Genomic DNA, 14,089 nt, shown 5'->3' on the forward strand with positions numbered 1-14,089 from the left:
TCTCTTTGCATTCCAAGGGACTCAAGTCTTCTCCAACACCACAGTTCAAAAGCATCAGTTCTTTGGCGCTCAGCTTTCTTCACAGTCCAACTCTCACATCCATACATGACCACTGGAAAAACCATAGCCTTGGCTAGACGGACCTTTGTTGGCAAAGTAATGTCTCTGCTTTTCAATATGCTGTCTAGGTTGGTTATAACTTTCCTTCCAAGGAGTAAGCGTCTTTTAATTTCATGGCTGCAGTCACCATCTGCAGTGATTTTGGAGCCCCCGAAAATAAAGTCTGACACTGTTTGCATTGTTTCCCCATCTATTTCCCATGAAGTGATGGGACAAGATGCCATGATCTGACCAGATGCCATGATCTTCGTTTTCTGAATGTTGAGCTTTAAGCCAACTTTTTCACTCTCACCTTTCACTTTCATCAAGAGGCTTTTGAGTTCCTCTTCACTTTCTGCCATAAGGGTGGTGTCATCTGCATATCTGAGGTTATTGATATTTCTCCTGGCAGTCTTGATTCCAGCTTGTGCTTCTTCCAGCTCAGCGTTTCTCATGATGTACTCTGCATATAAGTTAAATAAGCAGGGTGACAATATACAGACTTGACTTACTCCTTTTCCTCTTTGGAACCAGTCTGTTATTCCATGTCCAGTTCTAACTGTTGCTTCCTGACATGCATATAGGTTTCTCAAGAGGCAGGTCAGGTGGTCTGGTATTCCCACCTCTTTCAGAATTTTCCACAGTTTATTGTGATCCACACAGTCAAAGGCTTTGGCATAGTCAATAAAGCAGAAAGAGATGTTTTTCTGGAACTCTCTTGCTTTTTCCATGATCCAGCGGATGTTGGCAATTTGATCTCTGGTTCCTCTGCCTTTTCTAAAACCAGCTTGAACATCAGGAAGTTCACGGTTCACATATTGCTGAAGCCTAGCTTGGAGAATTTTGAGCATTACTTTACTAGTGTGTGAGATGAGTGCAATTGTGTGGTAGTTTGAGCATTCTTTGGCATTGCCTTTCTTTGGGATTGGAATGAAACCTGACCTTTTCCAGTCCTGTGGCCACTGCTGAGTTTTCCAAATTTGCTGGCATATTGAGTGCAGCACTTTCACAGCATCAGCTTTCAGGATTTGAAAGAGCTCAACTGGAATTCCATCACCTCCACTAGCTTTGTTCGTAGTGATTTTTCTAAGGTCCAGTTGACTTCACATTCCAGGATGTCTGGCGCTAGGTGAGTGATCACAGCATCGTGATTATCTGGGTCGTGAAGATCTATTTTGTACAGTTCTGTGTATTCTTGCCACCTCTTCTTAATATCTTCTGCTTCTGTTAGGTCCATACCATTTCTGTCCTTTATCGAGCCCATCTTTGCATGAAATGTTCCCTTGGTATCTCTAATTTTCTTGAAGAGATCTCTAGTCTTCCCTGTTCTGTTGTTTTCCTCTATTTCTTTGCGTTGATTGCTGAGGAAGGCTTTCTTAGCTCTCCTTGCTATTCTTTGGAACTCTGCATTCAGATGCTTATATCTTTCCTTTTCTCCTTTGCTTTTCGCTTTTCTTCTTTTCACAGCTATTTTTAAGGCCTCCCCAGAGAGCCATTTTGCTTTTTTGCATTTCTTTTACATGGGGATGGTCTTTATCCCTGTCTCCTGTACAATGTACATGATTATTTGACCAGGAATTTATCCTGAGAAAATAGGTGTGCAAGGATGTCTATACAAGGACCCTCATCATAATATTGTTTATAATTTAAACAAGTGTCATCAACTGGGAATTTTTTTTAGATAAGCTGTAAGTTTTTAGGTAAGTTGAAAGAGTGGACTATTATTAAAATTGACGTTTGTTATATTTAACAGCTATGGAAATATACTTACAGATTTTTCCCCCCCATACCAAGCAGCTTGCAGGCTCTCTTTTCCCTTACCAGGGATTGAACCCTGAGCTACAGCAATTACAGTTGGCCGAATCCTAACCAATAGACTTCCAGGGAACTCCTTCCCTGGGGGTTTTTTTTTTTTTTGTGGTGGTGGAGGGAGTTGGTTACAAAACAATGTAAAGTGTAATCCCTTGGGGACAGTATAAGATAGAGACGAAAAGAGTTTAAGCTTTGGAGCCTGCATTCTGATTTTGGTTCTGTAGTTATCTGTCGTTCCTCCATTTCTTTATTTGTAAAATGGGGATAATAGTAGTGCCCACTTACAAAGAATTAAATGATTTAATAGATGTGGGTAAGAAGTGGGTAAGTGCTCAGCATTAGCTTTAAATAGTCACATGGGAAAACAGCAATAATAATAACTGGTGTTTACTTATAGGGTATGTTGGGCACTGGCTTCAGTACATTACTCTTGCCTCAGTACATTACCTTGTTGGTTTTCCCAATAATTTCATAAGGTAGAATTATAATTATTCTGTAAATGAAGAAAACCTTAGTCTTAGATCAAAGTACTTGTCCCTAACCTCTTAACATCTTACAGCACTTAGAATGGTAGAATTTGGTATTTGACCTAGGTAGTGGAACTCTGGGGCTTGAACTCGTAACCACTGTTACTCTGAGGCCTCTCAGACCAAAAGGAAAATGATATGAGTTGTACTTGAATTGTACAAGTATAGGTGACTTATTTTCACCTATCTATTGTCAGTTGTACTCTTCTCTATTATTTGACTCTATTTTAATAAGCGTGAATTACTTTAATAACTTTATGTAAGTACAAAGCTGTTTTAAGGAGAGGCTTAAAGTCTGATTCCTTTGCTTAGGCCACATTGGTCTTCTATGATCTGACTCCAACTTCACCTTCCTCTCATATCTCCATTGCTCTACGAAACATGCAGTCTTGGCTCCAGCCAAACTTAACTACGTATTTAGGCACAATGTTTCCTCCTACCTGGCTGACTCATTACTTTCAAGGTCCAGTTCCATTATTTTCATCTCAGTTATGCTATCTCTAAAATTCTCCAAGCCCCCAAGACAGTTTTAGCCTCTTTGCTCCTTTATCTTTAGAACAGCACCTACATCTTAAATAGGAATTACCTGTTTCTGCATTTTTTCACCCTGGTAGAATGGGCTTCTTAAGAGCTTATTTTATTCATCCTGCTATTACTAGCACATAACAAGCTAGGGATATCTATAATTAAGGTTCCGTATCAGTGTTTATTAAATATCTTATTAATACTGTCATATCACAGGTTGTTTTAGACCTTCATTTCTAATTAATTAGAACCCTCCTTATGGTTATATTATGGTAAAATAATAAGAAACTAGAATATTTTAAAATTTGCCTTGTTTTTGTTGCTGTTGTTTATAACAATAATCTGTTATGCCCTGATTTACTTTTGCAGAAAGCTCGATTATCTACCATTGTATTTGCTGAAAACTGTGAAGTAACCCATGGCCAGCTATGTGAATTGCTCAAGTATGCAGTTCTGGGCAAATCCAGCTTTCCTAAACCCAGGTATGAGATGAACTTTAGATGGATATAGACCTGAGGTTTCAAATTTGTATCTAGGGAACCATATCTGCCTGACATTTTTTATTTGCCACTCAGAATGTCCTAATTTTTTAAACAAAATTACCAACAATTTAAATTGGAAATTCCTTTATAAAAATCCATATTTCTTGAAAAAATTCTGGCAACTGTCCCTATGAATAGTGGCCTCTCATTTTAGATGTATAGTTCAATGTCCCACCTGGCCTGCTTCCCTTATTTATATTATCTGTCTGGCTGCTATAGGTATTTTAGTTTATAACCTTTGATGGAGACCTGATTGAAATAACATCATATATTAAAAATCCCAATCTTTTTTCTTCTCTACAAATCAAGGGCAAAGAGAATATGACTGTTTTGGTATCCTTAGTGCCATTATTAAATGTCTAATGAAAATTGTGTTTGTGTATGTACCAATAGAGAGATTTTCAGATGTATACTTCTGTCTGGGGGTGGAGTAGCTAAATACCTCAAAAACCCTCTCTGCATTAACAGATACTGCCATTGCTCTGTCACTTTATCTAAAACTGGCTTTCTTGAAGCCAGTCATGTGCTTACTTGCTTAGAAAGGATGGTAGAGCAGATTGGGATGTTGAAGGTATGCCTTTGTAAATTGAGCTTAATTAGTTCCAGTTTAAAACACATCTTAATAGGATTTTGGATTTGAATTCATTGTGTTTCACTTGGTATTCTACTTGATTTGAATGAAATAATTACCTCAGGAGATCTTTGTTTAAATTCTGTGCTGTAATAGCTGTTCTTCATTTCCAGGCAGTCAGTGAGCAGTGATAAACTCTGATAGCTGTTGCTCAGTGCTTTTTTCACACTTCCTTTCTGAATGCCTGTAACTGACTTAAAAGTTTCAGTCTTAGCTGTATTGGTTTGATTTTTCAACAGCTGGTGCCAGCTTTTTCACCAAAACCACCTGAAAAACGTGGTGGTTTTTATACTGCAGGGATTGAGTCAGCTACACTTTTACAAGTTCTATTTGGAATTTGGATTTCTCCGAAAGACATTCAAACATGTAAGTCAAGAAAACTTTTTATTTGGACTTGAGTCAGGTTCTCACACTTTGCGACTAGTGCATATATTTCAAATTGTGCTGGTTGGCAGCCTGATTGAACAAGAAGTAGAAGTTGTAGAAAGCTAAAAAGGTTATGATTGATAGCTTGTGTTGGCATTAGATTTGTCTCTGATGTTTTTCTTTTGGTAATCTAAGCAAAAATCTCAGATTGCAATCTATAGTTCCTGGGCTGTAATCTATAGTTCCCAGATTGTAGTTGACATTGTCACATTTTATTTGGGCATTGGTGTTTTTGAAAATTGTAAAATTTATATAAAATCCATATTTCTTGGCCTCTCGACAATATCACAAGATTGAGTTCCCTTAAAACAGTATCTGGAGCTGAATAGCAGCTGTCTTCTTTAGAAAGGTATGTACTCTTCATTTTCCCATAGCCTCCTCCATTCTTTATCAGACTGTTTCATCCATTTACCCTCGAGAGCATTTGAATTTGTTAGCCCTAACCTAATTCTCCTTGGGTCTTCATTTTCCTTTCTGCTTTAATTTGTTGAATACTACCTATGTGCTCAGCCCTTTATTATTCATACTTAGCATGCATCATCTTCAATTCTCACAATAGTCTTATAAGAGATACTTTTTAAAATTCCCATTTTATTTATAAGGAAACTGAGTAATGCATCCAAATTACAGCTAGTAAGTGGTTGAGCTGGAATTTAAGCCCAGGTGAGCCTGAGGCTTGAACTCTTAATCATCGCTTTTCTGTGTCATTTTTACCTGGCATGTTATCCACTAAAGTAATGCATATGAAAGTGCTTTGAAAAATAAAGGGTACTTTGCTTTTCTGAGTTACATGTTTTTTAATGTTTCTTTCTTTAGTATAATGTATAGTCAGGGAAGCAAAGAAAATTGCTAGGGTAGGATAAATGGTATTTCACTTATTCAGTCATTTTTACACATTAAGGAAACAGTTCTCATTTTACAGTGCCAACAGTTAAGGTCCAGATTTTTCATAGCACTGAGCTGAGTCTACATAGCATAGCTCTGAATCTAGACCTTTGACAGTATTTTAACTGCTTTCAAACATTTTTGTAAAAGCCTGTTATGTATTTTCAGAAATTCCGCTTGCCTCCCCCTTCATCTGATTTCCTAGCTGATATCATTGGGCTGCAAAAGAAACAAATAATTGGGAATCTGCCCAAAGCAATGGAAGGTATGATTATGACTCTGGTTTGATATTTGCTGATATGGATATGCTTTGTTGTTCCTTAGTCACTAAGTCATGTCTGACTCTTTGCTACTCCATAGACTGTAGCCTACCAGGCTCCTCTGTCCATGGATTTCTCAGGCAGGAATACTGGAGTGGGTTGCCATTTCCTTCTCTAGGGGGATCTTCCCAACCCAGGGATTGAACCTGCCGGTTCCTGCCACATCTCCTGCACTGCAGGCAGATTCATTGCTGCTGAGCCACCAGGGAAGCCCTTGGATATGCTTACAAGTAGGTTTATCAGTCAAGTTTTTTTTTGCAAACAACAAAACTCAACTCCAATTAAATTAAGCAGAAAAGCAATTTTGTGTGTGTGTGTGTTTAAGAAAGAAGAAAAGTATATTCCCTGGTTATCACTGACAGTAGATTCTTATCAATTACTGTGAATCATTTTTAAACTGTCACTGGGTCTTTGTACACACAAGTGTACAAATGGGAAGGAAGATCTTACCTCTTACTAATGAGGGGATGCTCACTAATACTGCTCACAGTGGGGAATAGGCAAGTTTAGATGCTGGCCAGCTAAAGTATAAACATCCACAATAGCAGTGTTTTTCAGACTGGGTTGTGTCCCATTAGCAAGTTATAGCTGACCTTGTCTTTGGAGGGGCAAGGAGGTGAGTGATGGAATAGACCTTAATAGTTCATTGTAGATAGTAAGTTAAGTATTGTTCAATAATGCATTTTGTATGTGTATTCAGAAATAATTTAAATTATTGAATAGTTGCACTGAGGGAACATGAAAAAGTGGTGAGGAAAAACCTATGATTCCTTTCCATATTCTCCATGACTGTGTTTCCTATTATCTTCTATCTCAAAAGCATCTAACTTCTTACCTTTGCATTGTTCCCCTTTCCTTCTTTCTAATAGATGTCCATATCAGACCTGCAACTTCATTTAATTTGACATCTACTGTGTTTTGACATATTTGAGTGAATCACAGAGTAGTCATTATGAGATTCAAAACTCATGTAAAAGCATTGAGTTGTAAAAGAAAGGATGTAATCTGAAAAAAGAAATTGATGTGACTAAAGAATATGGATTGTTGAGGGTGACTAGGGGTGGAGATGGAATAAGAGGAGATGTAGTAGTGAGAGATGAGGCTTAGAGGTAGGTTTAAACTTTGTTTTGCAGGCTGTAAATGCCATGCTAATAATTTTGGGTTTATTCTGTAAGCATTGAGGAACTAGAGGATTATAGCTAATTCTGTCCTAAGGATTTTGCTTCAGTTTCCCAACCTAAATATCAAAGTCCTTAAGTTATAGTCCATTAGATCCTAGCACTTTGATCTTTCTTCACTTTAGTCTTTCTTTGAAATATTCATATATTCTTCTCCAGTTTACCCACCTCTTCTGTGGATAACTTCTGCATCTTTAGCTTTGATGTCCCAAATTCCAGGCCTACATTTTCTCAGCTGCCTGCTGGATGTTGCTACCTGGATGCTCCATTGTACCTTCAATCGTAGCATAATTAAAAGCATTTTTTTTTTGTCCTTAAATAATAGACTTCCACCTTCAAATCCTCTTTTCTGTTAGTGTTGTTTTTCTCTAAGACACCAGTCTTGAATTTTAGAATTTCTTTTCTTTTGGCTCCCCATACCCAATCTGCATGACTCATTCCCTTTGCTATTAAGAATCTCTATTCAAATGTTACTTTATAAGAGAGACCTTCCCTGATTATAAAATATATGACATTAACCCTTTTCCTGCCCTAGCGCTCCCTTTCCTCCTTTACCTTATCCTCACCTGATATATTATGTATTTGTTTATTGTGCATCTTCTCAACTAGAATTTAGGAGAATTTGTTGATTTTGTTCATTGGGGAATCTACTGGGTAGAGCAATGCCAGGCATGTAATAAGTACTCAGTAAATATTTTGTTGACTGAACTGAATTATTCTGTCACTATGCTTTATCAGTTTTTCTTCTGTAATGTTTCTTTTATCCTTTTTCTTCCATCCCTCCACGATCTTAATCCAGACTGTTTTTTTGCCAGAATTACTGCAAAGTCATTTTTCTCTCTACTACATTTTCTACATATCTTTGAGATTGATCGTTCTTAAAGTAGTGTTTGGTTATGCCACTTCCCTTCTCAGGAGCTTTCTGTTGCTCCATAAGTCCAGACTCTTGAGCCTGAAATTCATAGTGGTCTACAGTTCACTTTTTCCCTCTTCTTTCAACTTGTATCTTATACTGCTCTTCTACAAAGATCTTTTGTCCTCCCTGACTTGTCTAGTCATTACCTTACCAAGTTTGGTTTGTACATTTTTCTTACTGGGAATGCCCTCTTTTCTTATTTCTGATATTTTGGCTTTTTAGGTTGCCAGGACCAGATACTCATTTAGGCCACCTTAAGTGAGAGGGTATTATTTGAAGGATGCCTGTGGACTAGAAAGACATCAAGAATCTAAGTGCCTCTGGTGAAGACCTTTTCTTTATCCTTTTCATGGCATCTTAGCTTCTTTGTTTTCTGTTCTAACTGGTCTGTTCTCTGTATTTCTAGTTCAGTTTTGGAAGCAAGAAAGCAGATCAGCTTAGCTAATACCCTTATCTCTTTTGAGCATGGCAAGGAATATCAAGTTACTAGTCAGTTTATAGTTGGTTCCCTCTTTAGCCAGGTCCCCACTCTTAATCTGGAGAAGGCAATGGCACCCCATTCCAGTACTCTTGCCTGGAAAATCCCATGGACGGAGGAGCCTGGTGGGCTGCAGTTCATGGGGTCTCAAGGAGTCGGACACGACTGAGCGATGTCACTTTCACTTTTCACTTTCCTGCATTGGAGAAGGAAATGGCAACCCACTCCAGTGTTCTTGCCTGGAGAATCCCAGGGACGGCGGAGCCTGGTGGGCTGCCGTCTGTGGGGTCGCACAGAGTCGGACATGACTGAAGCGACTTAGCAGCAGCAGCAGCAGCCACTCTTAATCCAATCAGTAACTGCTGCTTCTTAAAGAACAGGCTTGTGTTTGAGCAAGTGGTTAGGGGTGCAGTAGATTTATTAGGAGTGGCAGACACTGTAACAGACTAGTTTCAGTTCAGTTTAGTTGCTCAGTCATGTCTGACTCTTTGCATCCCCATGTACTGCAGTATGCCAGGCTTCCCTGTCCATCATTAACAGGCTAGTTTAATACAGCAGATATCTGAATTCTGCTCTTTAAGACTAGACTCAGCTAGTCTTTTCCTGTCTTGAACCATTTCTGACTATCTCAGCCAGTGTATTCTCCCTTTCCCTTTTATAGCTTTTATTGTTACAACCCATTTTAGAGTTATTTTTGCTTTGTGTTCCTATAAATATATTAGAATGCAAGCTCCTTTAAAGTTGGGACTGGGTCTTATAAACCTTTTGATCTATACATCATTAAAAGACATGTCCTCTGAAGTCTTATAAACATACTTTATAACATATATGTGATTGTCTTTGTTTCAGGGTCTTTACCTTTTGCCAGCTCAAAAGTTAGCATCAACTTGCAGAAAGACCCCATCATTCAAAAGTATGGCTCTAAGAAAGTGGGCTTGACTAGATGCCTTCTCACAAAGGAGGAAATGAAAACATATCACTTTCCATTACAAGGTTGGTATAGATTTTATCCTGTGTTGGCAACAATGGAAGAATGTCTGTTAGTTTATTTAAAAATATTACTGTTGAAAGTTTGTTTTTATGGACTGCTTTCCAAGTGACTTATTCCATCCTCTATTAAAGAGGAAATACTTTAAGTGCAGTGTTTCCTAAACTGTAGGATGTATACTGTGACTGATTTTAGGTAGTACATGAACATGACCTTAAATAACATTGAAATATTTTGTGGGAATAAAAAAATATTCCTTTTTTATTTTTCTTTCATTCCTTCTTAGTGTATTGAAGTCAATATGTCTTTAACATTTTAACACTTCTCTAGTACTTCTAATATTCCTCCCACCCACCCCCACCTCCATTTTCTTTAATAAATAGGTCTAGGCTCAGAGCCTTGGTCAGTTATGTAGTAAGACTTTAATAAAAATTCTTTTATTTATTACCTCTTAATCACAGCAGTAATATTATAATTTCTTAAAAAAAAATAAAGCCCTATTGAGATATAATTAACCTACCATACAGTTCACCCATTTAAAGTATACAATTTCAATAGTTTTTAGTATGTTTGCAGATTTCGTCAACTATTGCCACAGTCAGTTTAGAACACTTTCATTACCCCAAAAGAAACCTTGTACTATCATTTCCTGCAATGTCCTTTAGCCCAAGGCAACTACTAATTACTCTCTGTTAATAGATTTACCTATTGTGAATATAAATGGAATCACACAATATGTGGTCTTTTGTAATTAACTTTTTTAGCTCAGCATAAAATTTTCATGGTTTATCCATGTTGTAGCATGTATTATTATGTCCTTTATTTTCATTCTAATGATATTCCATGTATGTTTATACATTTTATTTATCCAGTCATCAGTTGATGACATTTGAATTGTTTATACTTTGGGGCTGTTGTGAATAATGCTACATCCAGATGAAAGTTTTTGCATGGGTATATGTTTTCATTTTTCTTAAGTATGTAGCAAGGGGTATATACCTACCAAATCCTATGGTAACTCTATGTTTATCCTTTTAAGGAACTACCAGACTTTTTTTTTTTTCCTTTTTAAAAAATTTAAAATAATTTACTTATTTGTTTAATTGGAGGCTAATTACTTTACAATATTGTGGTGGTTTTTGCCAAACATCAACATGAATCAGCCATGGGTGAATATGTGTCCTCCCATCCTAAACCCCCCTCACACATCCCTCCCTACCCCATCACTCTGGGTTGACTTGGCTTCGAGTGCCCTGTTTCATGCATCAAACTTGCACCAGTCATCTGTTTTACATATCGTAATATACATGTTTCAATGTTATTCTCTCAAATTATCCCACCCTCGCCTTCTCCCACATAGTCCAAATGTCTCTTCTTTACATCTGTGTTTCTTTTGGTGTCTTGCAGGTAGGGTCGTCATTACCGTCTTTATAAATCCCATATATATTCCATATAAATTACATACATACAGTGTTAATATACTGTATTGGTGTTTCTGTTTCTGACTTACTTCACTCTATATAATAGGCTCCAGTTTCATCCACCTCATTAGAACTGACTCAAATGCATTAATTTTTTATAGCTGAGTAATATTCCATTGTGTATATGTACCACAGCTTCCTTATCCATTCTCTGCTGATGGACATCTAGGTTGCTTCCATGTCCTAGCTATTGTAAACAGTGCTGCAGTGAACATTGGGGTACATGTGTTTCTTTCAATTCTGGTTTCTTCGGTGTGTATGCCCAGCAGTGGAATTGCTGGGTCTGAGCCTGGTAGGCTGCCATCTATGGGGTCGCACAGAGTCGGACACGACTGAAGCGACTTAGCAGCAGCAGCAGCATGGTAGTTCTGTTTCCAGTTTTTTAAAGGAATCTCCACACTGTTCTCCATAGTGGCTGTACTAGTTTGTATTCCCACCAACAGTGTAAAAATGTTCCCTTTTCTCCACACCCTCTCCAGCATTTATTGTTTGTAGACTTTTTGATGGCAGCCATTCTGATCCACATAAGATGATACCTCATTGTGGTTTTGATTTGCATTTCTCTAGTAATGAGTGATGTTGAACACTCATTCATATTTTCATTTTTGTTAGCCATCTGTATGTCTTCTTTGGAGAAATGTCTGTTTAGTTCTTTGGCCCACTTTTTGATTGAGTCTTTTGTTTTTCTGGTATTGAGCTGCCTGAACTGATTATATATTTTAAAGATTAATTCTTTGTAAGTTGCTTCATTTGCTGTTATTTTTTCCCATTCTGAAGGCTGCCTTTTCACCTTGCCTATAGTTTCCTTCATTGTGCAAAAGCATTTAAGTTTAATTAGGTCCCATTTGTTGTTTTTTGTTTTTATTTCCATTACTCTGGGAGGTGGGTCATAGAGAATCTTGCTGTGATTTATGTCAGTGTTCTGCCTATATTTTCCTCCAAGAGCTTTATAGTTTCTGGTCTTACATGAAGATCTTTAATCCATTTTGAATTTATTTTTGTGTATGGTGTTAGAAAGTGTTCTAGTTTCATTCATTTACATGTAGTTGACCAGTTTTCCCAGCACCACTTGTTAAAGAGATTGTGTTTTCTCCATTGTATATTTTGCCTCCTTTGTCAAAGATAAGGTATCCATAGGTGTGTGGATTTATCTCTGGGCTTTCTGTTTTGTTCCATTGGTCTATCTTTCTGTCTTTGTGCCAGTACCATACTGTCTTGATGACTGTAGCTTTGTAGTATAGTCTGAAGTCAGGCAAGTTGATTCCTCCCGTTCCATTCTTCTTTCTCAAGGTTGCTTTGGCTATTTGAGGTTTTATTGTGTATCCATACAAATTGTGAGATTATTTGTTTTGCTTCTGTGAAAAATACCGTTGGTAGCTTGATAGGGATTGCATTTAATCTATAGATTAATTTGGGTAGCAAACTCATTTTCACTATATTGATTCTTCAATCCACAAACATGGTATTTCTGCATCTATTTGTGTCATCTTTGATTTCTTTCATCATTGTTTTATAGTTTTTTGTATATAGGTCTTTTGTTTCTTTAGGTAAATTTATTCCTAAGTATTTTATTCTTTCCATTGCAGTGGTGAATGGGATTGTTTCCTTAATTTCTCTTTTTGTTTCTTCATTGTTAGTGTATAGGAATGCAAGAGATTTCTGTGTGTTAATGTTATATCCTGCAACTTTACTATATCATTGATTAGCTCTAGTAATTTCCTGGTGGTGTCTTCAGGGTTTTCTATGTAGAGGTTTATGTCATCTGCAAACAGTGAGTTTTACTTCTTTTCCATTCTGGATTCCTTTTATTTCTTTTTCTTCTGTGGCTGCTGCTGCTAAGTCGCTTTAGTCGTGTCCAACTCTGTGCTACCCCATGGTCAGCAGCCCACCAGGCTCCCCTGTCCCTGGGATTCTCCAGGCAAGAACACTGGAGTGGGTTGCCATTTCCTTCTCCAATGCATGAAAGTGAAAAGTGAAAGTGAAGTCGCTCAGTCATGTCCAATTCCCAGCAACGCCATGGACTACAGCCTACCAGGCTCCTCCATCCATGGAATTGTCCAGGCAAGAGTACTGGAGTGGGGTGCCATTGCCTTCTCCATTCCTGTGGCTAGGGCTTCTGAAACTATGTTAAATAGTAGTGGTGAAAGTGGTGAACAAGACTTGTCTTGCTCCTGATTTTAGAGGAAATGCTTTCAATTTTTTGCCATTGAGGATAACGTTTACTATGGGTTTGTCATATGTGGCTTTTATTATGTTGAGGTATGTTCCTTCTATGCCTGCTTTCTGGAGAGTTTTTTTTATCATAAATAAGTGTTGAATTTTGTCAATGGCTTTCTCTATGTCTATTGAGGATTTTTGCATCTATGTTCATCAGTGATATTAGACTGTAGATTTCTTTTTCTGTGGCATCTTTGTCTGTTTTTGGTATTAGGATGATGGTGGCCTCATAGAATGAGTTTGGGAATTTACCTTCCTCTGCAATTGTCTAGAAGGGTTTGAGTAGGATAGGTTTTAGCACTTGTAATTTTTTGGTGGAATTCACCTGTTTAAGCCATCTGGTCCTAGGCTTTTGTTTGTTGGAAGATTTTTTATTACAGTTTTGATTTCCATGCTTGTGATGGGTCTATTAAGATTTCTTTTTCTTCTTGCTTCAGTTTTGGAAGGTTATACTTTTCTAAGAATTTGCCCATCTCTTCCAAGTTGTCCATTTTATTGGTATATAATTGTTCATGGTAGTCTCTTATGATCGTTTGTATTTCTCTGTTGTCTGTTGTGATTCTTCATTTTCATTTCTAATTTTATTGATTTGATTCTTCTTTTTTTCTTGATGAGTCTGGCTAACAGTTTGTCTATTTACCTTCTCAAAGAACCCACTTTTAGTTTTGTTGATCTTTGGTATAGTCTCCTTTGTTTCTTTTTCATTTATTTCTGCTCTGATTTTTATGATTTCTTTCCTTCTACTAACTTTGGGGTTCTTCTTTTCTTCTTTTCCTAGTTGCTTTAGGTGTAAAGTTAGGTTGTTTATTTGATGTTTCTCTTCTTTTTTGAGGTAGGCTTGTATTGCTATGAACCTTCCTCTTAGCACTGCTTTTACTGAATCCCATAGGTTTTGGGTTGTTGTGTTTTCATTTTCATTTGTTTCTATGCATATTTTGATTTCCTTTTTGATTTCTTCCATGATCTGTTCGTATACAAAATTGTGCTGTTTAGCCTCCATATGTTTATATTTTTAAATAGTTTTTTCTTGTAGTTGACATCTAATCCTACTGCATTGTGATCAT

General features: G+C 37.2%; 1 protein-coding gene across 4 annotated transcripts in view; it reads left to right on the top strand.

Moving 5' to 3' along the window:
• The window catches only part of REXO5 (RNA exonuclease 5), a 58,272-nt gene that overhangs the window by 5,230 nt on the left and 38,953 nt on the right, over positions 1 to 14,089 (top strand). For all 4 annotated transcript variants that reach the window (XM_055562558.1, XM_055562557.1, XM_055562556.1 and 1 more), the window contains exons 3-6: positions 3,333 to 3,445; positions 4,376 to 4,502; positions 5,616 to 5,712; positions 9,189 to 9,332. In XM_055562558.1, the coding sequence (XP_055418533.1) occupies positions 3,333 to 3,445; positions 4,376 to 4,502; positions 5,616 to 5,712; positions 9,189 to 9,332 (481 nt within the window). The remainder of the gene's footprint in view (positions 1 to 3,332; positions 3,446 to 4,375; positions 4,503 to 5,615; positions 5,713 to 9,188; positions 9,333 to 14,089) is intronic.

Source organism: Bubalus kerabau, chromosome 23 (genome assembly GCF_029407905.1).
Source record: "Bubalus kerabau isolate K-KA32 ecotype Philippines breed swamp buffalo chromosome 23, PCC_UOA_SB_1v2, whole genome shotgun sequence".
NCBI classification, from domain to species: Eukaryota; Metazoa; Chordata; class Mammalia; order Artiodactyla; family Bovidae; genus Bubalus; species Bubalus kerabau.